Source organism: Tripterygium wilfordii, chromosome 1, assembly GCF_013401445.1.
Source record: "Tripterygium wilfordii isolate XIE 37 chromosome 1, ASM1340144v1, whole genome shotgun sequence".
NCBI lineage: Eukaryota > Viridiplantae > Streptophyta > Magnoliopsida > Celastrales > Celastraceae > Tripterygium > Tripterygium wilfordii.
In genome coordinates this window covers 3,135,461-3,161,787 of record NC_052232.1, presented here as the reverse complement: position 1 = coordinate 3,161,787, position 26,327 = coordinate 3,135,461, and the positions used below count along the sequence as shown (strand labels likewise).

General features: G+C 35.4%; 2 protein-coding genes across 2 annotated transcripts; both read right to left on the bottom strand.

The window, feature by feature from the left end:
* Positions 1-11,135: 11,135 nt before the first annotated feature.
* Positions 11,136-14,201, bottom strand: LOC119988059. Its single transcript, XM_038833000.1, has 2 exons — positions 12,929-14,201; positions 11,136-12,418 (listed from the first exon to the last, which is right to left on the bottom strand). The coding sequence occupies exons 1-2, from the start codon at positions 13,158-13,160 to the stop codon at positions 12,078-12,080; spliced, it is 573 nt and encodes a 190-aa protein (XP_038688928.1). The 5' UTR covers positions 13,161-14,201; the 3' UTR covers positions 11,136-12,077.
* Positions 14,202-17,976: 3,775 nt separating this feature from the next.
* LOC119995458 lies at positions 17,977-22,767 on the bottom strand. Its single transcript, XM_038841973.1, has 7 exons — positions 22,341-22,767; positions 22,178-22,254; positions 19,105-20,641; positions 18,713-19,020; positions 18,663-18,673; positions 18,545-18,628; positions 17,977-18,459 (listed from the first exon to the last, which is right to left on the bottom strand). The coding sequence occupies exons 3-7, from the start codon at positions 19,521-19,523 to the stop codon at positions 17,977-17,979; spliced, it is 1,305 nt and encodes a 434-aa protein (XP_038697901.1). The 5' UTR covers positions 19,524-20,641; positions 22,178-22,254; positions 22,341-22,767.
* Between the last annotated feature and the right edge of the window lie 3,560 nt (positions 22,768-26,327).

Sequence of the window (26,327 nt, the reverse complement as noted above, 5' to 3'; positions counted from 1 at the left end):
GACAACACCAAGCAGGGACCTCAAATAGCATAACTTCTATTTGGGAAGAGCCTTGGTGAAGATATCAGCCCACTATTCACCATATCTGCAAAACTCCAAGTCAATTATTCCTGCCTTAATGGTTTCTCTCACAAATTGGTACTTGAGGGCTATGTGCTTTGTTAAACTGTGATCTACAGGATTATGAGCAATAGCGGACTTGCTGTCACATGTGATTTTAGTTGTGGTTAAACTTAACTTGACACACACCAATATCTTCCAGCACTCTCTTGGTGTAGCTGCCATACATGAGACAACATATTCTGCCCCAGCAAAAGAAAGAGCTATGCTCTAGCTGTTGCTTCTTGGAAAGCCAAAAACAAACTCCAGTGCCAAGGCCAAAAACAAAACCAGAGGTACTTTTAAAATCATATAGGCTACCACCCCAACTGACTTTCGATACACTTCTCCTTATGAAAATTGAACTCCAACTAACTTAGAGAGTTGTCATTGACGTATAGCAAAAGGTTTGAGTGCCCCCATAATTTCCCAAGATTTGTTCAGCGTCATGAGGGCCAAGAATAGTAACTTGTGGTGCCAAATCGTCAAGATTCTTACATAATTTCTACACTGAACCGCTAATGCTAAAACTGATGCAACTTCCTCTAAAACTCCAAATCACAAACCGTAAAATACTATGAAAACTAGACTTCTTGATCTTTCCAACGGTATATCACTCATAGTCTAATTCTTTCTGAGCACGTCCAGTTTATTTTGTGAAGTTGACGAATCTATTTAGGAAATTACTTGGCTTTAAAATTATCGACATATTCATCCTCTCTCATTTCACCATATTTTTTCCTCTAAAGCTCTCAATCACTAATAGCGACGTATTCCTTCAAGACTTACACCAAACACATCAAAACAACCAACTACACAAAATAAACTAGTTCAGAGCATAGGAATAAGGCATGCAAAATGTGTTGGACCAAAGGTCCTACATTTTAGTTTTGATGATTGAACCATGCCATGTTATTTGATTCAATGCATTATGTCATGAATTTGAGTGTTGCATGAAACCGATTTTTATTAAAGTGTTTCAAACCTAGTTGAGAACTAAACAATCATTTTTATATCAAATGAATTCAGATTAAGCTGAAATTTTACAGATACATTATTTACATCATAATGAACATTTTTCATGAGACACTATTAAGAAATTTTGACGTTTCCCTTCTCAAAATCGTTGTCCAAATATCTGTCCAAAATTGCTGAGCAATGTTATTTTCCGATTGATTTATGTGACTCATTATGTGATCATATAATATTTGTTTGAAATGAAATTTTACATGTCTATTCATACATATGTGATATTATATTTCATGATAAAATATTAATTATTTGACCATGACTAATCAATGTTTCAAGCATGAAGCTCAAATGAGCTTACAAGCATTTTTGAGAATATTTCAGGTTAAGTCTAAATACTCCAATGAATATGTGAGTTATCCGGCAGTCCAAGAATGGTCTTAAAAGACCTAGGGCTTGCTAAGAAATACCTAAGCAACTTGCTAAATCCACTAGAAGAGGTTTTTTATATTTGGAAAGTTCAACCTACTTACAGAAAGTGCCAAGTTGATTTGAGTTATAATTATTGAAGTGGAGTTGATCAAACTTAAACAAGAATCCATTTAATGCAACCACCATTGAAGTCATTCTTGCCTTACAAGGAGTGAGGCGTGTAAAGGAAGAGATATTCTTGCCAAATTAAAATAGGTGACATTGAGATTATTTGGAGAACAAAAGAAGAGCCAAGATTCCTATACTCTTACCAAAAGATGGGGGAGCCGATTTCTATAGTTTGAAAAGAAGAAGTTTTCATCTTTGAAAGACCTAAAATTGTGGGAGCTAAGAAAGGAAATTGCAGAGAAGACTTTTGTCATTTGAATATGATTTCCTTACCATACGAAGAGGCAGCCGAGTTCATCCATGAAGAAGGAGATCAAAGAAAGTTAAATGGTAGCTGAAATCAAGGAAGGTTTCCATATTTAAAAGGAGCTAATTTTATTCAAAAGGAGAAGATCCTATTTCCTTATAAGAAGAGCAAATTTATAGTCTTAATGAGAATGAATCAAGTTTGAAAAGAGTTAATTTCTCAAAGATTTAGAGGAGCAGATTACATAGAGTAATTGGAGAGATGATTTTCTTCTTGGAGCTGAATCTCTTATTGATGAAGAAATCAATCAAGCTAAAAGAGAAATGTCAAGGATGATTCGATTCTTTCAAAAACCAAGCAACTTACCATATTGAGGAGCTGATTGAATCATATTGTTTCAAAGAGCCAGAAAACGTGTGAGTGATTGAAGGAGAATGGAGCTGAATCAAAGACAAAGGGAAGATTACCATTTCCTATTTTGAAGAGCTAAAACGTGGGATACTCGAAGAGATGATTAAGGGATTGACAAGTACTATTCTTTCTCCTATTAAAGTAGCCGTGCATCAAAGAGACAAGGCAAGAACTCTATGAAAAGCTTTAGCCGATTTTCTCTCTACAATCTTCATCTCTTATAAGCTACAAGACTCTTAATTCTTGAGTTCTTTATTCTACATCTTCGACCGTGAACATACCATTATTTATCCTTGTTGTTCAAAAACTCAAATATTTTATATTACATATTCTACCCGATAGCCATCTAAACACTTGAGAGTTCCTCCTAAACTTTATTTCAAATTCATTTGTGAGTGTAACCTTGTACTTCATTGTAAGCCATTTTGTGGGTATTCCCTTTGTGAGTTGTGAAAGTTTTGTGATTTGTCTTTAAAATCACATGTGCAAAAAGTCAGGAGGTGACTTGTTGAAAAACCTTCGAGTTTGGTGGTTTACTCCTGAAAGACCATCGTATTTCCCTAGTGGATTAAAAGCCTAAGCAGGGTGCTTAGGGAGTAGATGTAGGAGAGTGCTCCGAACTACTATAAAAATCAACTGCGTGCTTTACTTTCTGCTCTTTACATTCTATTACTTGCCCTGCACGTTTTGATTGAATACTTGTCATAATTCTGATATTTTTCAAAGCCATTGACTTCAAACTAAATGTAATCATTTTCTAGTATAACATATTTGAACATCACGATTGTCAAGTTATCTTTCATAGTTGATTTGTAATACGATACTTGATTATTGTTTTGGTTTCAAATACTATTAAGGTTCGGCTACTAGTTCAATTATTGACAACTTTGGCATATAATACTTTTGTTAACTTAGTATTCACACGGTTCAAAATCTATTTTGTAGTGCACGCTTATTTGATCTTTGTGCTTTTGTGTGACGATTTTGTATTAGAGGGTTCCTAATAGAAATTTGAGGACACAATTCAAAGCCCTCTTGTGTGGCCTAGGTCGTTCAAAATGAGCATAAATATGAGTTATCAAATGCCCCCAAACCTGAACTTTTGCTAGTCCCCAAGCAAAATGATAATGAAGAGAGAAATAATAATCTAGGCCACTTTCATAGGGAAGCACGATGACACTTAACATGTGTCACAAGCCTTTAAACCTCTAAGTGTCCTTAGTGGGCGGAGTTGTATCTCCTGAGGGTTTATTGGAACGATACTCATAAACATATATAAAACCAAAAAATTTAATGAACTAATGAAAACCAATGCATGCCAATTGTACTCAATGAACTAAAATTATGCCACTGTAAGAAAATGCATCACAGTGTAGAGTGTAATGCAGATACTCATAAAATCAAAACTTACAAGACACCATACCTGAATGCCATGGAATAAATTCGCCTCAACTCTACACCTCACATGATAACTTTCTCTCTCTTTTTTCTTCACTCAGAACCTAAGGTTTGAAATCTCTCTCTAGCATACGTGCTGGAAGTTAAGTGAAACAGGTATTGATATTCCACGTATGAATGAATAACAACAAAGCACATTTATGAAAAAAATATCTCACGAAAGAAATCGAATACTAAGTGATGGATCTTGCTTAACACAAGATAGGGGGGTAAATTGTGTCCCCAAATTATAATTGCAATCTTTTTTTACAAATTCAAACAAATTAATGTCAATTAACAAATAGCACACAATTTGGACTCTAATGATTATCCTAATCAAGATTCAATCCAATGCACAATGTGATACAACATGGTGAATGATCAAATATCAAATAATCAAGAATTGCAAAAACATATTTTACAAACAACACCCTGCTCACATATTTTACAAAACAAATTTAGCCTATCAAATGATGTCGAAATGTAATGAAATTTTATATGCAATGTCACAACACCCTAATAAAAGCTATAGCGAAATTTCAGATTAAAATTCAATCTCTATCTATGAGAACTTGCATGGGAAAATTGCGGTTCCAGAAATTTCAGCAAATAAGCAAGTAAAATCAACGCAACGATTTATAATACTTCGGAGACCCTTCTTTTACGTCTACTACCTAGATTCACAAACCTAGGATTTTTCCAACTCCAATAAGGTGTGGTTTTCCAAGAGCTCCATAAAACTTTTACACAAGGGTTTCAAAGCACTCCCTCACTCCCTTAAACTCAATTTCTCAAAGGTAGTTGCCCTAACAAAAGAGACTTTTACAAATGTTGATTTTGTGGAGAACTCTCAAATACAATAATGTAGCCTCTAAGGTATGGATTGAAATGTAGAACAAGTAGGCTTTTTGAAATCTTAAATCAAACCCCCAAGATGAGAATAACTCTCTCCTTGAAACAACAAGATAGTGAGGAAGCCTTTGTAGGGGCAAGGGTAGAAGCTTGAATCAATGAAGAAGATGACTTGAATACTTGCAGAGAGTAGAGTTTTCTTTCTTTCACAAATTGCTTCTCCAAGTTCTCCAAATGAGGGAGAATCCTAATTTAATTTGTCTCTACACATTTTCCACCATTGGATCAATCTTCACTCCTTCAATCTTGGCCTTTCATGTATTTTCTAATCTTGGTCCTTAATGATTCAAACACAATAAATCTCCACCATTAAACGTCTAGCCATTGTACATGTATATAAAGGTGAGAATTTTGCATTTTGATGTGTTGTCCAATCCTCCACCATCAGATCAAAATATCTCTTCAAATCTTGGCCTTCAAAGTTGTCTTTAAATATTCTCCATTTGATGCTTTGTACTATCCAAGCTTGGCCTTTAATTTTTGCTCCAACAATCACAAATATCTTCTTTTACTAAGTCTTGAATGAAAGAAGCCACACATATTGATCCTTTGAAGAGAAAGCATTGTTGGCTCATTACCAATTATCACATATGTCTTGACTTCAAAACTTTCTTCTAGTTTTAACACCAAAGGGCTTCTAGAAGATATCCAAATTAATTTTTCCCGCTTGTATATGTCCCATATAAGTCACATGGTCAGCTCCATTTGCCTTGCATGCTAAAATCAATTTATCCACACATTAGTGTCCAGAACATCAGCCCTAAGGCTCGTTTCGATCATCACATCAAGTCAGGGGCGGAGCCAAGATTTCAGACAAAGGGGGCAAAAAAATTGTGCTGGGGGTTCAGGGGTCACTCCATAATTTTTTTTAGAACTAAGTGTTGTTTTAACAAACTCACTCGTCTTGAACTCAAGCCGTCACCGTCATTTGTCTCACTTTGTCAGTTTGTTGTATTTGATGCTTGAGTGTTGAGAGTCGAGAGAGAAAAGCAGAGAGCAATTTAGCTAAGTTAAGAGTAATTTAGCAAAGTTAAGTATGTTTGCGCCTTTTAATTTTGTGGATTTTGAAAAGAGAAGTGGGTTTTAAGAGTATGTCTTTACTGTGTTTGGGTGCACGGTGAGTTGGAAAGCGCAGTTGCAACCGATAATTGCATTGTCTTCGACTGAGGCCGAGTATATAGCTGCTACAGAGGCTGTGAAAGAAGCTATCTGGTTGAAAGGGTTGGTTGGTGAGTTGGGGATTGAGTAGAGCAAGGTGGATGTATTTTGTGATAATCAGAGTTGTATACATTTGGCACAATAGCAAATGTTTCATGAGCGTTCTAAACATATTACAATAAGGTTTCATTTCATTCGGGAAATAATCTTTGAAGGAGAGATATCTTTAGAGAAGATACACACTGATGATAATCTGGCGGATATGTTGACAAAGCCCATGACTGGAGTCAAGTTTAAGTATTGTTTGGACTTGATTAATGTTACGGCAACTTTCGACTAGTGATGGAGATAGTTGGAGGTACCGGCTAGTGATGGAGCTAGTTAGTGGCTGTATTGATTGTCATATGATCTGGTGGTTTGTTTTTGCTGTAAATGGCTCGATTTGTTGCGCCAAGGTAGAGATTTGTGAGATGTGGCTTACAAATGAGGCTTTGGTGGATTTATGGGCTTGGTGTCCAGAAACCTATAGGTGGTGTCCGGACACTTCTAGTACAAATCAAGACAAAGGCTACTGGTAGTGATTAATGGGCAGAGGTGTCCGGACACTTAAGGTGGTGGCCGAACACTTGCACAAATCACAAAGTGAGCCGAGACAAAATCTGATCGATCGAAACTTGGCCCAAAAGTCTGATTTCGCAGCAGATTCAGATGAATGAAAAAAATTAGGTTTTGTACGACCAAACCAGAGAGACAAAGAAAGAGAGAAAGAGAGAGTTGATTCAAAGCTCGAATCTTGTAATCTTGTCCTTGTAATCTCTCAAGAGGATCATAGTGGATGATTGTTGGACGTAAGTTCTCGAATTGAGGCCGAACTAGGGTAATTTCTGTGTATTTTTCCAGTATTTCAAATTTCCTATATTTTGCTTGATTTGCTTGGGATTGCTTGCAACTACTGGATTATTTCTCATATTGTTGTTGGTACTGCCGTTATTCCTCTGCATTTCACTACAAAAATATTGATTCAAAACCATTTGGAGGAAAACCGATTTTGTTGGGGGGTGACTACAGGCAAATCTTGCTTGTTATAGTAGGTGGATCAAGATATGACAATGTCAATGCATCAATAAGAAAATCTCATCTGTGGAAACATTGTACGACTCTTTCTTTGAAACAAAATATGAGGCTGCAAACAGATGGACTCTCTCCTGATGAGAGGGATTGTATGTCACAATTTGCACGCTGGATTCTGAAACTTGGCGATGGTAAAATATATTATGCTGATATCAATAGTGATGAGGAGGAACTGAGTTGGGTCAAAATTCCTGATGAATTATTGTTAAATTCTGATAATGACATGTTGTCTTCTATTATTTTTGAGATTTACAGAAAATTCTTATAATGACGATGCTTATTTGAATGAGCGTGCCATCATCATTGGTACAAATGAGGTTGTGGATAAGATCAATGCTCATGTTTTAAACTTGCTTCCACTGAAGAAAAAATATACTATAGTTTTGATTCGATATGCAAGACATCAAAGAGTTCCAACATATCAGATTTACTATACACTACTGGTGTTTTGAACTTGATGATATTTGGTTGGGTCTGGGCTTCCTTGTGCTCAAGAATGACGCGGTCTTTATGGGCCTTGCTTTATGGTCCCTACAGGGACTGTTCGTTCAACATCTTTTGCTCGCTTTTCTTTATCGCGATATTATGCTCATACATGAACAGGTCTCTGTGTGTGGGCTTCGTCGGCGATAATTTTAGTTTCTTCAATGTATCAATGGATCTCCCAGATTATTGCTGGGGGCGAGCTTCTCTTTTTGGGCCAGGTGTGCAGGCAACGAGTGTAAGTGGTGTCTGCCTCGAACACATGTTCTGCCTATAGGCATGGGCATGGCTTTAATTATTTGCATGGCGGAATGGCTAGATGTCTCATCGGTGCAGTGTGTTACGCAAAATCCGCAAGTGTAGGATCGCACAAGCAATATAATGATGGCTAGAGTATCGATCCCACAAGGATTCTCTAAGATTGCTAAGTACCGATTGTGACTAATTCTAACGCTATTTGAACAATCGAATTTTGATTTTCAATTAACTAAACTAAAAATATTGAACTAATGACTATAAAAGAAGACACAGATGTCAGTTGATTAATTCCAAGTAAGAAAGCACTAGGACTTCTAATTTCACCATTACCAATCCTATTCGGATCCTTTGGCATGTTAATCACAATTATTATCCATGTTGACAGTCTGTTGACAATCAATTTTCCCTAACCTATTCAATACTCCATGTCTGGCAGATATCAAAAGTATTCGAGCTATCAATCCCTGTTATACTCCTACATGTCTATGAAGCAAGAATCCATTAAGAACTATGGAAGAACATTCGAATCAAAACAGCAAGAATTCATTAAGAACTATGGAAAATTATATAGCGACCACATGTCATACTCCTACATGTCTGCGAAGCGTGCAACCTATGGTATCTATTGCTAAATGCAAATCCCTAAACATCACCTTTCAGTCTCAATTTAGCATCACAACCTTCAAATATTGGTCAGATATTCAAAAGCATCAAGAACACCAATAGACACTCAATCATGGAATAATAATTGCAAATTAACATAATCCAAAGTTATCGAATATTCATGACTAGGCTACATTAGAGCCCTAGCATGATCATTCAATCACACAAAGAAATCAATATAAAGAGATCCATGAGTTTAGGGAAATCAAACACTAAGAAGAGAAACAATCGCGATGGCTTGCGCCTCCAATTTCCCTCTACTTCGGTGTAATTCTCCGTATCTTTCTGTCTAACCCTAAAACAATTAAGAGTTCTATTTAAATAGTCTAACCCTCTTTCCTAATCCAAAATTGCTTCTTTAAAGTCTTTGACTTTTTGCCCTAAGGCCTGCCTTCTTTTAATCATACGTTAACTTCAAATTCTACCAAAAGCCACACCTTCCTCGAGGAAGGGTCTCCAGGTAGAGGATCTAGAAAGGGCAATCTGGTTTGTATCTCCTTTTTGTGCATAAATCAACATCTTTTCATCCCAAACCTGAAATTGAGACAAAATACAAGTTTTAGGCAAAAAGATAGTTCAATTCAACCTAAACGAGGCAAAAACAAGTGCAATTATGGATAGAAAACATTGTAAATAATAAGTATATCAAATACCCCCACACTTATCTTTTGCTCGTCCTCGAGGAAAATAGAAAAAAGGGAAAAATAAAATACGAAAACTAACTCACTTTCGCAAGAATCGTGGTGGCACTTAGCATGTGACACAAGCCTTTAAACCACTAGGTGTCCCTAGTGGACGAGTTATAGTCTTGTGAGGGTTTACTGATCAACACTTTTTATCACAAGAAATACTTGCAATTCAATACCGATAGGTTTAACCCACTCGCAAGTGTACGTGCTGAAAGACAATAAAATGGTGAATGTGATCGAATTCACGAATACTGTATTAATTATCAACTAACTACTAACAATAGTGTAAAATAAATCTCAAATACTTCAAATATCAACTAACAATAAAATTGAACTAAATATCAATGGATGAAAACTAGCTTGGGTTTGGCGTGTCAACTACCTCCACCTTTGCGCACAGATTAATACGCAATCACACAATTTCAAAGTTTAACAATGTCAATTGAAAGGCATTGGTCCAACTGCAGTCAATTAGATTTTCCTAAACATCGATCCTGACTTTGGTCCAGTTGCAAGATCTTTTTCTATCAAAGGAGTTTTGGCTGGTATATCCTAAGAATTTCCTAAGACATGCATAAGCACCAGGAAATCGACAATTGCACAATTTAGAGTAATGATCTATTACCCAATCAATTATGTTCTATGTTCCCAAAACTTGGATCTTACGCAAGTTCTTGTTACTTCATCAAACACCGGGTCATGGTCAGCCGAATATGTTCAATTAACAATTTCTAGAATTATGATGTTGATCAGGCATGCATAACAATAGGAAATAAACAATCAATCCAGAGAACAAAGAATTAAACTTAGTCTGAATGTCAATCAAATATGTGCACAAGGTTTTTGGTGGAAGAACTTACCAAACCCTATCTAGAAAAGAGTTTAGTTACACATAATCATAATAAAAACCATAAAAATATTCATTAACAATGTTCGAATCAATGGAAGAATTGAGATTTGTTGAAGGATTTGGACTGCCAAGCTTGATGTGCCTCCTGCTTCTTGTCGTCTCTCTTTGTTCAGTCTTCAGTCTTCAGTCGTGCAGCAAAAGTCTCCTTTTTTTCTCTAGCATAACACTACTTTTATATTTTTTAACAAGCCCTAAGATGGCCCAACTGTATTGCCATATCAGCGAATGCAAGTCTGATTCCCACGTTCTATGGCCACAACAAGTTGCAAAACAAGTTACAAGTTATGTCCAGTGACAACTTTATTCTCCAACAGTACCTGTTCATAAAAACACCAATATGAGCAGTATTTTGTACTAATCAACATAGAAAAATAACAACTTTAAACCCAGAAAAATAGGTGTATTTTACACCTAACATTTACCAGAGTGATACCCACAAACATTATAAGACACCACAATGCCAAGTTATTTTCCTAATAGAAACATGTGAACACAATCTTGCTTTCAATTTCACACCACAAATCAAGCTCCTGGGCAATCAAGTACCAATATAAGCATTCATTCTCAAACTTCAGTCCATCCAGTATGCTAGTGGAATGTGGAATAACACTTGCATAAGGATTTCAATAACAACTCAATGTGAACAATCATAGCCTATCAGAAATCATTAGCTAAAATACGGAAACACATCGAGCTATTTTATCATTATTTTTTTAAAGCAAATAATTTTTTTCTTTTTCTGTCGTGATTTGTGGAATGCTTAATCCCCCTTAAGCTTTATAATTGACTTATGTAACAAGTTTTTAACCAATGACTCCCAATCCAGTAGGTCTTAGGGCATAAGATATATAGACACCCCTACGGGTCTAGTAACTCAAGTCAAAAAGGCTATGAGGCTAGGCGAGTCACTGTGAAAGTCACCCATGGTCTACCTTTTTACGTGTAAGTCACTGCTTGCTAGGCAAGAGGCCCGGTTATTTAGTAGAAAATCCATGAGAAAAATCCATTTATTTATTTATATATTTTTTCATATATATATATATATTTATTTTTATTACTTTTTATTATTTATTATTTTTTTCTAGGACGTGCAACTTGAGAAAATCAATGTTCCTAAGATACCATAAGTGCCCAACAATAAGTGTTACCTCATACCCCATAATACAAGTGTTTTAAATTATGATACGATCCAAGATGAATCGATCGATAGAATTCTCTCAAAGAGAATTGAATTACAAAGTTGGTTGATTGATATCCAAACAAAATCAAAACTAGGGCTAAATACATATGCCTAAATGACATAACATACCCTACGATCCAAGATGAATCGATCGATAGAATTCTCTCATAGAGAATTGAGTTACAAAGTTGGTTGATTGATATCCAAACAAAATCAAAACTAGGGCTAAATACATATGCCCAAACGACATAACAGACCCTGACTTAGTCTAATAAGTACCAAACTAATTCTCTCAACACACCATGAGAAAACCCATGAACAATAACCCAACTCGTGTACATAATTTCTCAAGGTGGCTCCCACTGCTCGTGACATGGTAGCTTAGACAACCTGATGCCTACCAATTCTACTCCCTTGAAAGCAATCTTGTCCTCAAGATTGCAGCCGCAAAACGTCTCGTTTCTCTATCGCAATTGATTTAGCTTCACGCTGCCAGATTGTAGTAGTTCCTCCATCACATGAGTTGTACTTGCTAACCCAAAGCATAGCCAGCAAATAGAGGTACATGAAGCTTTTAGTAATGTCAAACACCCGATCTTCACAATCAGTACCTGGATCAAATACAAAAACTACATAACTTCCTTGTTGAGCAATACCCCCTTGCCATTCATCAGGAGCTTGAGCTGCCCACCAAATATAAATTACTAAAGTTTCTCCAACATAATTCTTTTTAATGCTCCATGAAGCCACCATGGCAACAACCATAGAGTAAGATTGCACCAGAGCCACATATTTGTTATATCATCCAAATGTCTTTTCCAACTCATCCTCAAAGGCATACCCAATGCACTCGATCTATAGTGTAGCAAAAACAATGAGTTCCACCATGTAAGGTTGTAGGACCATTATGATCAATGTTTTCATGTGCTCTTATAGTTGGCCAACCTTCATTAAAAGAATTTCAGAACTTCCCATCTCTGATAATAACAGACATTCTAGACTTAATAATTCTGCCCATAACACCGCCATGAATCCATGATCAAATAATAGTGTTATCTTTTCGATAGCAACTGAAGCTTTTCGGGAGCAGGTCTTCATAGCTGGCTCATACAAATAAGCCTCATTCGCACCACCTTTAACCAATCCATAAGGCAACCTAGATAAAGCAATCTTCTTGTCTTGAAACCCATGAGTTTCTCCTTTAAGATGACATGGTCTAAATATCCCTTTCTGTATACATATCCTTTCCACCCCCTTGAAAGTAATCTTGCCTTCAAGATTGCAGCATTTAAACATGTTAAGAAATAAGATGTACTTCAGTTCCAAATACAAATTTGTCTTCAAAATTGCCAATGCAAACCGAACCCACAAATAAATGTACATGAAATTTGTAGTAATAACCCAAACCAAATCTTCACCAACTTCCATATCTTTAGTAAGCCTTACCACTTGAGCTTTTGACAGGACAAGCCTCCAATAGGATTCCACATGAGTCCAAGTATGATAGAATTGGTATTTATAAAAACGAGGGTCAATCGAGTAAACAGAATCACCGATACCCAAATAATTTTCCACTATTTTGTTGGACTCCAGACTGCCTTCTAAGGTAGCCAATCGCATAGCTACCTTAAAAAATATTTGTGCATGACAGTAAATTGATAACTGAATGCTAAGGAAGTAAAAAGAGAGTGGGTAATTTAAGCTAGGCATTCTATCAAACAGGTTGTGGGTGGAATGAAGACAAACCCACTGTAAAATGGAAAACTCAGAACATGTGATACCTGGATCCCATTCAATCCCTTGCCCAATATGGAGATTAACTTTTCGAAGCATACATGTAACCCTATGCAGAACAATTGAAGCCCTATCGAACACGGCACATATATGGTGAATGTCGAGTTCCTTAAATTTTCCTTGAACAAGCTTCCTCTCCAAACAGTGCTCGTAATGGGCTTTCTCCTTGTCGAACTTCGGTAAGCTATTTTCCTTCAATGGTTTCAAACTGTCCTCCATCTTTACCTCGATCGAAATGGGTTCAACAAGTCATTCATAAAACGCGTGAATGGAGTGGATTATAACATTTTGCAATTATTGATGTTTAGTGCTTTAGTTCTGAAACCAAGCTGTAATGCATATTGAAGACTTTCCCTATAAATACTCTTCTCCCCTTGTTCTAATAATTGCACCATTCATCTCTAAAACTTCATTTACTCTACCAAATTCTGATATTGATGGGGCAGTACAGTCGATTCCTCTACTTTCTCTTATTCTGTGTTTGCCTAAAGTTTTGTTCTTCATCGTCATTTCCCACCTTTTCAGCCAACATGTCACTGCAGCTTTGCTCCCATTATGATAGACTTGCCTTGATCGAATTCAAAAGTAACTTTTCACTAAACATTAATGCTTCCTACTATTGTCCAACTTCTTATCCAAAGACCAAGTCACGGAAGGAAGGTAGAGATTGTTGTTCTTGGGATGGTGTTACTTGTGATACTGTCACTGGTCGGGTAATTGGCCTCGACCTCAGTTGCAGTTTGCTTCATGGCTCTATATATTCCAACAATAGCCTCTTCTAACTTTCACACCTCAAAAAACTCAATCTTGCAGGGAATGATTTTAGTGATTCAAAGATATCTCCCGAGTTTTGTGAGGCTTATAATGATTTTAATGGTTCAAAGATATCTCCCAAGTTTGGTCTGTTCTAGAGTTTGACACATCTCAATTTCTCCGACTCTTCCTTTTTAGGTGAAGTCCCATCTGAAATCTCTCACCAGTCCCATCTGAAAAATCGGTTGATGATTGAAGATCTTTCGCTTAAAAGACTCGTGCAAAATTGTTCACTTCTGAAAAGACTTCTCTTCATGCGTGTAAACGTGTCATCCATTGATATAAATTCTTTGATGAATATCTCATCTTCTTTGACAGATCTAAGACTTCAATTGTGTGGATTGCAAGGGAAATTCCCTATTGGATCAGGTTACCCAAGAGATGGGTGAATTGTGTCCCTAAATTCCTATTAGGAATTCTCTAATACAAAATTGTCACACAAAAGCACAAAGATCAAATAAGCATACATTACACCAAAGGTTTTGAACCATTTAAATACTAAGTTAACAAAAGTATTATATGCCAAAGTTGTCAATAATTGAACTAGTAGCCGAACCTTAATAGTATTTGAAACCAAAACAATAAACAAGTATCATATTACAAATCAGCTATGAAAGATAACTTGACAATCGTGATGTTCATATATGTTCAAAAAAATTATTAGATTTAGTTTGAAATCAATGAATTTGAAAAATATCATAATTATAACAAGTATTCAATCGAACATGCAAGACAGGAAATAGAATGTAAAGAGCATAAAAAAAAGCACGCAATCGATTTTTATAATAGTTCGGAGCCCTCTCCTACATCTACTTCTTAAGCACCCTGCTTAGGCTTTTAATCCACTAGGGAAATACGATGGTCTTTCTAGAGTAAACCACCAAACTCGAAGGTTTTTCAATAAGTCACCTCCTGACTTTTTACACACGTAATTTTAAAAACAAATCACAAAACTTTCACAACTCACAAAGAGAATACCCGTAAAAGGGCTTACAATGAAGTACAAAGTTCCACTCACAAATGGATTTGAAATAAAGTTTAGGAGGAACTCTTAAGTGTTTAGATGGCTCTCAGGTAGAATATGTAATATAGAATATTTGAGTTTTTGAACAACAAGGATAGATAATGATATGTTAATGGTAGAAGATGTATAATGAATAACTAAAGAATTAAGAGCCTTGTATGCTTATAAGAGATGAAGATTGCAGAGAGAAAATCGGCTAAAGCTTTTCACAAAGAGTTCTTGCCTTGTCTCTTCGATGCACGGCTACTTTAATAGGCGAAGGACTAGTACTTGTCAATCCCTTAATCATCTCTTCATGTATCCCATGATTTGCTCTTCAAGAAATGAAGGTAATATCTCCTTGACTTGTAAACAACTCTCCTTTTCGTATTCCATGTAATCAGCAAAATATTTTCTTGCATTTTATAGAAAAGATTCAACTCTATTTGTTTAACAAGGAAAGGATATGATATGGTAAGAGTCTTGAACTTTGCTTGTAATCTTCCACATTAAAGCAGGATTTCAACTCTCTTGATTTGGAAACAGAAATTCCATTTTGCTTCTTGAAATTTGATTTCATACGAAATAGGTATCTCTCCTTTAAAAGTGGCGCCTAGAGCTTCATCAAGATTCATGAAAATAGGCTTTCGAAAAGCAAAGTCTTCCTCTTGATTCTCCTTGATTCGGCTATTCATATATGATAACTCTTCACTTGTAGTCTTGACTGATATGGAAAGTTTCTCTTTTAGAGTTGAATTTGGCTCTCCTTGATTCGGACCACAATTTATGATAAAAGAACCTTCTCTTTTAATATTAGTATATCTCCACGTCGAAGATCTTCTTATGATAAATAAATCTTCTCATTTTCACAACTCTTCCATATAATCTCGGCCAAATGAACAAGGAAACGATATTATCTTACATTAATGTTGAAATCATCTTCAAAAGATCTCCTCTCTTCTCCTTTGAAATTCAAACGGTTAGTTGTCTTAATATGACAATAAAATATCCTCAATTCACACACCTAACTCACTACAACATGTTCACTGTTTTATGGGGACAAAAGTCTCAACTAAATAGTACAATGTCGCCGCTAAAGGTTTTTATCGGCGACTTTAGAAAATCGCCGAACACCGCCACCAAATGTCCCGTCACAAAAAACTATGTGGCTACAAGTTATGGTCGCCGTTTTATTTTATTTATTTACGACGATATTTGTCGCCGTAATATAAACATTATTTACGACGACATTGGTCGCCGGAAAGGGCTGTAAAACTTATGCGGCGATATGTGTCGCCGTAGTATATGCATTATATACGGCGACATGTATCGCCCTAAAATAATATAAACCTTTTAACGGCGACATATGCCCCAATTAAAGTTTCAATAAAATTTAACTTTTTGTTTTTGCGGCGACATTGGTTGCCGCAAATGGATTATTTTTTTAAAAATTATATATTTATAATATATATTGCCCGTTTGTTATCAAAATTTTGTAGAGCAATAAAAAAACACAAATATCTTTAAATCAAAACGGATTTGACATAGCATATCAAAAGTATCTTCTACTCAATTCAAAAACATAATATCATGTTTTCGTCAGTAGGATCACAATAATCCCAAACCTCACATATCATATTGTTCTTTCAGTAGAAGTGGAGGATTGAGAACCTTGTTGAAACCTTGGAAATTTTGCCATAAATGCCTCCATTGCAGCTTGAACACGTGCATCCACACGAGCGTCAATGGTTTCTTCTAATTCACTCATCCTTCTTGCCATTTCTCGATTTTCTTGGATGGGACGTTCCTCACGCTCTTGAGCAGCTTTTTTGGTTGAGCTTATGGCACCTTTAGTTCCAAAACCATATCCTCTAGAATAACCTGATCTTTCACCAAGTACACGCGTAAAAGCCTCTTTCGGAGTTAGTTCTTCTACACTCTCACCATCTAGGGTAGGCTGTGGCTGACTGAGAAGAGAGACCATCTCTTCCTACATGTGTTCATGTGAAAATATTAATATATTAGAGTAATATAAATGTTTTGATAACACTAGCATAGTAAATTCTGACGACTTCAAATTTCCTTACATGTATATTCTTCGACCTCTCGTCTGCCCATCCTCCATAGTTCGGGTCCATCAAGCCCTTTACCTGTTATTGGATCTCGCTGATGAAAAAATGAATGCACATACAATTCACAATGTATATTAATAATCCAACACCATGTTCATGCACAAATCTTTATCAAGTTGATAAGCACAAATATAATCCTGCAAATTTAATGGACGGGAAATTCATTTAAATAATCATGCAAGTCACAACTGAACCAATATAAAAACTAGGTCTCTAAAATGGTTTGATAAGCAATAACATTGCATTTCTATTTTGAGAAGACAATCTACCTTAGACACATATCTACTGGCAAAAAAGGTTAAACAAAACAATAAAGAGTTAAGCATAAGCAGCACTCAAGTTTCTGAGTTTCAGTCAATATTCTTGCAGGGTCAAAAGCTAATTGACTACGAATAACATACAGTTCATATTAATTTGTGTACTAAGATAAAAAAAGTTAAGAAAAAGTTACAATAACACACCTAGTGGTGATCACATGATCCTTTCGAACAGTGCCTAACTGCTTTAGGTTAATACTTTAACCACCATTGACCCACCAGTTAAAGTTTTAAGTACACAGAGCAACCATTCCTATTCCCAAGAGCAAATATAACACATTATTACCCTTTCAATGTTAAAAAATCCACCATATTTTTGCAGAATGCCCTTAATTATCATAAGGGTCAATTTCATTGGCAAGTCATATTTCAAATAGACGATAAAAATTTGAGTGACAAGATATATAACTCACCGAAGCATAAATTATGGATTGAAATGATTTTCTACCTGTCACTTGGGTGACACCTTCTTTCAAACGATTCTTTTTGTTTCTCTCAAACATTTTCTGTTCAAATAATATACCAACAAAGTACAAAAACTCATGTAATATTTAAAACATGTTAAGAAAAAATATGTTAACATTAGAAATAGAGTAAGAAGTACTATTACTCTATATTCTTCACTGTCAAAGTACTTCATCAGCTTGTCCCAATCTGAAACACTAACTCCTTCGGCATCAACTTGTTCCCCTTCGACATCCTCTCTTGTTAAGCTCAACACGTTATCCTCGTCACTTGCTAATCTAGTTCGAGAAATGTTTTCTCCCACCTCATTTAATTGGTTTTGCTCTTAACACAACACGCCAATTTTTGTTTGTATTGTCTTCCACGTAGTAAACTTGATCCACTTGAGATGCCAACACAAAAGGTTCATTTGAGTAATGTAAGCGTCTGAAATTAAGGCTCACAAAACCAAATTCATCCTTCTTGTATCCCCTCGATTGATACTTTCCATAGCTAGGAACCTCAAACCAATCACATTTGAATAAAAAAACTGAATTGCCTCCCATATAATCCAACTCAATGATATGAGTGATTACACCATGGTAATCCACATTGCCTGTAAGATCGTCACATTTTACTACTACTCCACTATTTTGGGTCTTTAAGAATTTCTCACTATCTCTTGTGCGAAATCTAAAACCATTACAACAATATGTCCCATAAAAGTATACCCTCCTATCAGGGCATTGAGATAAAGAATACAATTCATGGTTGACCCTTCCATTTCCTTCTTCGTATAATTTTGAAACCTACACAAAATTGGTTATAATTAGTAGCTATAAGTACGCACATAACCAAAAAATTATAGAACACGAGTACATAACATGCACTCACTTGTGTTGTGAACCATTCGATGAATTCTTTATTATGTCTTTGTTCGACATTACTGGGACTTTCTTTCTCCAATTCAGACTTATGCTCACTGAATTTTAGACAAAATTCCCATTATTACATAAAATAAAACTCATCATATTGTTAAATAATTATAAGTATCCATATTACATAATCCAAGGGTGTACCTCCGAGCAATTTGCAACACATATAAATGCGCTTGATCTCGCTCTAATGTAGATATTTCCTCATATTTACCCAAACCAATAGGCTTCCCATGGTGTGAGAAAACTGATAACTTTTCGGAAGACAAACCATGTTCACCATCAAAGTTCCTGTCACACCTATCAAGTCTTGTACCAATATCATGTAGGTACCTAGAACAAAAGGTCATGCACTCCTCTGCTAAGTAACCTTCAGCTATCGACCCTTCTGGACGAGCTTTGTTACGAACATATCCCTTTAGTGTACAGAGGTACCTATTAACATTATAAATTATATTCGTAAATGTACTTTATAAATTAGAAAAATATTTTTTCAATAATGATTTAAAATATTCTAACCTCTCAATTGGATACATCCATCTATATTGCACCGGTCCTGCAAGTTTTGCCTCATTAGCAAGATGAACTAGTAGGTGTACCATTATATCAAAGAATGCAGGTGGAAACAATCTTTTAAACTTGCATAGGGTTTCAACAACCTGCGCATGAAGTCCATCCAAACATTCTTCTTTAATTACCTTTGAGCATAACTCTCCGAAAAATTGGCTCAACTCAATTATGGGACTGCAAACATCCTTGGGTAGGAGGCCTCTCAAAGCTAGTGGAAGTAATCGCTGAAAAAGTACATGGCAATCATGACTCTTCAGTCCAATGCATTTACCTTCCTTCACATTGACACATCGAGAGATATTTGATGCATATCCATCTGGAAATTTAACATCTTTCAAGAACTTACACAAAGTTCTTTTCTCTTCCATAGACAAAGTGTATCTGGCAACTGGTAGAATATATTTATCACCGGATCATCTTGGATGTAGTTCTTTCATTATTCGTAGTTCTTGAAGGTCAAGACGAGATTTAAGTGTATCTTTTGACTTTCCATCAAGGCCCATTAATGTCCCAAAGATATTATCACAAATATTTTTCTCGATATGCATTACATCCAAATTATGTCTTATTAACTGGGTTCTCCAATAAGGAAGTTCAAACAAGATGCTTTTCTTCCGCCAATTTCCAAACAAATCATCAACACGTTTTCTTTTCCCAATTGATTTACCAAAAATGACTTGATCAAACTTTGAATATTGGTCAAGAACACAATCACCAGATTGAGGTTGAGGAGGAAGTCTATGTTCTTGCTTACCAAAGAATGCCTTGCTTTTCCTCCATCGGTGATCAATTGGTAGAAACCGACGATGATCCATGTAACAATGCTTGCGTCCATGCTTTAACCACAAGTAACTTGTGTCAAAATTACACGACGGACATGCTAATCTTCCTTTTGTACTCCACCCAGATATTGATCCATATGCAGGGAAATCATTAATAGTCCACATTAATGCTGCATGCATCCTAAAATTGGATTTCAGTGATGCATCATAAGTCATAGCACCATAATTCCATAAGTCTTTCAGTTCATCTACCAATGGACGCAAATATACATCAATATCATTATTTGGACTTTTAGAACCTGGTATAATAAGAGAAATCATGAAGAAAGATTGTTTCATACACATCCATGGTGGTAAATTGTATGGAACAAGAACAACAGGCCATATACTATATGACAAACTCATGTTTCCAAAGGGGTTGAATCCATCGGTTGCTAATCCAAGCCTAACATTGCAAGGATCGCTGGAAAATGTAGAGTATTTCTCATAAAATGATTTCCATGTTTTAGAATCAGCTGGGTGCCTCAAAAAACCATCATCAACACGCTCTTTCTCATGCCATCGCATGGCAATGGCTAATTTTTCTGACATATATAGCCTTTGTAGCCTAGGCGTTAAAGGAAAGTACCTCATAATCTTCCTAGATATTTTCTTCCTCTGCATGTACTACCAACCTCCTCACCAACTTTATTTTGCATCCACCTCTGTTCATCACATTTTGGACACTTTTCAAAATTAGCATATTCATTTTGATATAATATGCAATCATTCACACAAGCATCTATCTTCTCATAGTCAAGACCAAGATCTCGAATCATCTTTTGGGCTTCATAAAAAGATTCAGGCATTTTGTTCCCTTTAGGAAATGAGTTTCGTAACAACTTAATCAATGCATCAAGTGCTATATTACTAATCCCGTGAAGACATTTTAGTTGAAACAATTTAACTATGAATGATAATTTTGACTCTGTAAAACCTTCAAACACTACTTCTTCAGCATCTTCGTTAGGATCTTCAAGTACAACCTCATGAAATTCGTGATTCATATCATCTTCACACTCTCCTCTATGCAAATCATATATCATTTTATATGTGTCAGCATCAACTTGCCTTTCTTCAACCACATAATCATTTAATTCATTTTCATCCTCCTCAGAATATGAAAAGCATTCTTCACCATGATATGTCCAAGTGGTATATGTAGTCTCAAAACCAAATTTTAACAAGTGTAGTTCTACCTCTGTCCGTGTAAGTTCATACCCATTGTTACACTTACGACATGGACACTTAATCTTATCAACAATCCTAGGACATGCAAATGCATCATTTAGAAATTTTTTTAAACCAGCATCATATTCCAATGAGCTTCGATGTAAATGAATCCAATCCTTATGCATTCTTCTGAAAAAATCAAAAATCAAAGTTTACTTTTGGATCCCAAATGTAAATGCATATAGAACAACAAAAATGTTTTGTTTTGTGGTAGAAAACATGCAATAGACCTAGATAAAGTAGCATAGCCAATTAGTAATCTTCTTAGCATAAGAGAACCACGGGACAATAAAAGTAGCTGGTTTAACAAAACTAGTTCACAATGCCAAACAAAAACTTGAAGGAACTAATGTGTAGTTGTGTATAAAAGGAAAACTGGTTTAAATTTTACATTAGATTATCATATAATATCATATAATTAGACTAAGTTTAAACAAACTTGAAGATCTGAAAGGAAATATGAGAAAAATACTATGACAAAAGAAAATTAACAAACAAGGAAATATAAGCAAGATACAATTTTGACTCTGTTAAATTACTATCTTCAAACATAGTGACATTGTAAGAGTAACGATTTGCAGTCTTTTGGACTATCCTTTTTGTCCATTACTTAGTCCAAAGTCCAAAATGATTCTCCAGCAAATTCTCCTATACATTATTGCCCTGCCTAAAAGTCCTTGAAAGAAAATAACTATACCTGAGAGGTTGGAGCTCATTAGAAGCAGAGGACTCTATATCTCATTTAAGTATAGATATCAGTATGAACTACAACATATATTTGCAAACTCTCTCACTGCAGTACAACTTCCTTTAACAGTATCCCAAATTTCAAATTCCCAATATGCACAACAGTACAATACATGCATTCCAATTTCTAAGCTATATATCAAACAAGAAAATTGACTGCAAATGTAAAAAAGATGTGCGATAGATTAGTGAAAAATCATGAGTATCAAGAAAAAGAGTACCAAGAATTCCGAGTCACCGATGTAATCTCCGCCTTAGTGTCCTCCGATTACCGTTCAAAGCCGCGACAACCAGCAGTCTGTGATTCAAAACCATTTTTGATAAGTGCATGTATATATAACAACCTTGACTCGAAAAAAATTAAGCATAAATTTCGAGAGAAACCTTTGCCGAAATCACAAAGAAGGTTGCCGGACATGATATGAAGGCGACAGACTAGGGTTGTCAATCGTGTTTGAAACGAAACACGATCTCTGCCTTAGGGCAAAATGTGGAGGGAGATAAAAATTTTATTACGCGCGATTTAGGGATTTTAGCGGCGATATATTTCGCCGTAAAGATGAATTTTATATAGTATTTAATAGCAAAAATTAGAATTATATAAACTAATATAATTTCTTTACGGCAAGGACAAAAGTCGCCGCTGATTGGCCATTATATTTATGGCGACTTATCATACTACCGCTACAGGTCTTATATATAACGGCGACGTATTTATTCGCCATTAATGGTTTGATATTCAATGGCGACATTAATTGTCGCCGTTAATGGGTTGAAGGCATACGGCGACATTCATTATCGCCTTTAATGGGTTGCACTTATACGGCAACTAAAACTGTCGCCGTTACAGTCGCCGTAAAACAGTGAACATGTTGTAGTGACTCCTTATGCCAAGATTAACTTCAAAACATTGCTGAATTAATCTAACTCTTCTTGCGGAAGACTTGATTAACTCCTCTTGAATAAATGAAGCTGACCTTCAACTTGACCAACTTGACACTTTGTATAAATGGGTTGAACTTTCCAAATATAGAACAACCTCTTCTAGTGGATTTAGCAAGGTGCTTAGGTATTTCTTAGCACGTCCTAGGTCTTCCAAGACCATTCTTGGACTGCCGGAAATACTTATATAAAATCTGAAATAATCTCGAAATTGCTTGTAAGCTCGTTTGAGCTTCATGCTTGAAACATTGGTTAGTCATGGTCAAATAATTAATAGTTTTTCATGAAATATAATATCACATATGTATGAATAGACATGTAAAGTTTCATTTCAAACAAATATTATATGATCACATAATGAGTCACATAAATCAATCGGAAAATAATGATGTGCTGTAATTTCGGACAGATATTTGGACAACGATTTTGAGCAGGAAATGTCAAAAATTCTTAATAATGTCTCCATGAAAAATGTTCATTATGATGCAAATAATGTACCTGCAAAATTTCAGTTTAATCCGAATTCATTTGATATAAAAATGATTGTTTAGTTCTCAACTAGGTTATAAACACTTTAATTAAAATCGGTTTCATGCAACACTCAAATTCATGACATAATGCAGTGAATCAAATAGCATGGCATGTTTCAATCATCAAAACTAAATTGTAGGACCTTTGGTCCAACAAAAGGGTCCTATGGAAAATGTGGTAAGAAATCCGTAGCGGAGTCCAATCACAAGATCGAATTGATTATCTTCAGAGATAAGGATACTAGATTACCTAGTATAAAAGATTTGAAAATCATCACAAACTTCCCTTTTTTTTTCTTTCTATTTCCATTTTTCAATTTTTGGATTCTTATATGATGATTTTTGAACTTTCCATAGATAGAAAAAATAAAGAGAGACTAAAAATAACATCTCTATGTCAATGGCACCAAGGGAAGGGGATATTAAATGAATGAAATTGGGATATGGATAGAATATAATGAAATAAAGTCACTTTGAGGTTCCCTATGAATTGAGGTAGAATGAAGCCACTATGAAGAAATTTCAGGAATTATGAAGGAAACCTCAAAGCTCATATTAATCATGGGTTGAGAATGAGAATCGAACTCTAGGGGATCTAATTTCCGATTGTTGCTCAGTAGCTCAATGGTAGAGCAGTCGGCTGTCAGCTGACCGATAGGTAAGATTTGATTCATTCTAAATTAAAGAATTCATAATGTAAGTGTTCGCTTTGACCTTTAAGAGTCGAAAATTCATTCCCTCTGTCTTTGTTTCTATTGCATTCTATCTTATCGTATAGCATTCTGTTCTGCAATATTTGAGAATCATTGTTGATACCTTGGTGTAGGTAAGTCCAGGATGATCCTTTGTTAAATAGTATGGGTCTATTGACAACTAGTCAATTAAGAATTCTTAAATGTACTAGCAAGTGCATCTTTGATGTAGTCATTGATTCTCCCGAAAGTCCACAATTACCATGAGTAGACATTTGCAGGATAATTTTTTTATGCTACTACTACTTGTGCTTGCTCTGCTATTCTACCCAAGCCTGGCTAAAGAAGAGTTACGAGGCGTAAAACAAAAAAATATGATGATTCAAACCGAACATACTCTATGTAATGTGGCCCCCCGTAATGCTAGATATAAAATCAAAAGAAAAGGTATGGTAATGCCATTCCATTTTGACAAAAGACACACACCCAAGTGATGGACCTAGGTTACACAAGAGGGGGGGTGAATTGTGTCCCCAAATTCCGAATAGGAATCCCCTTATATCAATTTCGCAAATCAAGCACCACACCAAGCACACAAAGTGAGTCTTACTAATACAATTTCCCTAATTTATTTCCAAGCAAACTTGTAACTTAAGTATATAATGTGTCTAGATGCAAAATCCTATCAATTTAATTAATGGCAAAGTATAGTTGCACACAAATGGACCTATATGAGCAATATGAATAAATTGCACAATAGGAACTAATTGAAGCAAAGCTTCTAACAAGATAAGCACTAGAAAGTACTTAACTTGCAATTTTACAGAACAATAGCAATATGAACAGAATAAACAATAATGTAAAGTAAATAAAATAAAACAAGTTATGTTAAATTAGAAGAGTTAATGAAAGCTGTAAAAGTAAAACAAGTAAAGAACACACAAGTAATTTATAGTAGTTCGGAGACCCTTCTCCTACGTCTACTACCTAGGTTCACCACCTAGGATTTTCAAACCTCCACTAAGGTGTGGCTTTTCAAGAGCTCCACAAAACTCTTACACAAGGGTTTCAAAATTACCCTAACTCTTTCAAAATCTCACAAATATAGTACCCGGTTTGGGTTTTACAAAGATAGGCTCAATGATTCACTCACTCAGTGTTTGCACTCAACAAACTAGGAGGAACTCTCAAGAGATTTTAAAGTGAGGCTCACGAATAGAAAATCGGATTTGAGTTTAGAAGAGCTCACAAGAAGAGAAGATTCTTCACACCTGGAATTGCAATAGCAATCGGTGAAGATGAACAATGAAGATTTAGTTCTTCACACCTGTGTTTGCACTAAGCAAACGGTGAAGTAAGATAGAAGAATATTATATGAGCTTGGGTGAGAAATTGAGAGCAAGTAGCTTTAATAATTCTAACTCTTTCTTGTGTGTTTTCTCTTGTGCTAAGGAGCTGCTTATATAGACCAAGAAAAATCATGTTCCCACAATTTTAGCTCTTGAGATAATCATCCATAAAGTCAGCAATAATGTCTTGATTCTTCTCTTTCAATTATGAGATTTTGCCTTGTAAAAGTCTTCGGAACATGTGATAGAACCAACTTCTTTTGACTTGTATAAAAAGCTCCATGATTTTCTCTCAATTAGACGCATTAATTTGACACGTCAAACTATGTATTCAGCTTTGAATTTTGCACTTGTAACATAATCAACTTCAAATGTCAAAGTCTTCCCTCCAATTTTGAAAACATCCTTGAATTTGCCCCTTCTTTATTCATAGAAGAATCAGCTGCAAGATCTTCTCAATTTATTGTGATTTTGGGAAGTCAAAAAGAGAACTCCTTGATTTGATTTCCTTCTCCATAATTCATGGCTTAATGGCTTTAATCAAATATGGTAAGTCTTTCTTTATTTGAAATCAAATGCCAGCCAACTCTCTCTCCAAATATCTTTGCATAGATAGGCTAATGTGTATGTAAGTTTCCAGCTCAAATAAATATCATATAGTCATATAATAAGTCACATAAATCAATTGAATAATAACATTTCGTAGCAATTTCAAACAGATATTTGGGCAACGATTTTGAGTAAGAAGAAGTCAACATTTCTTAGTCATGTCTTCATGAAAAATGTTTATTATGATGTAAATAATGTCTCTACCAAATTTCAGATTAATCCGAATTCATTTGATATAAAAATGATCAG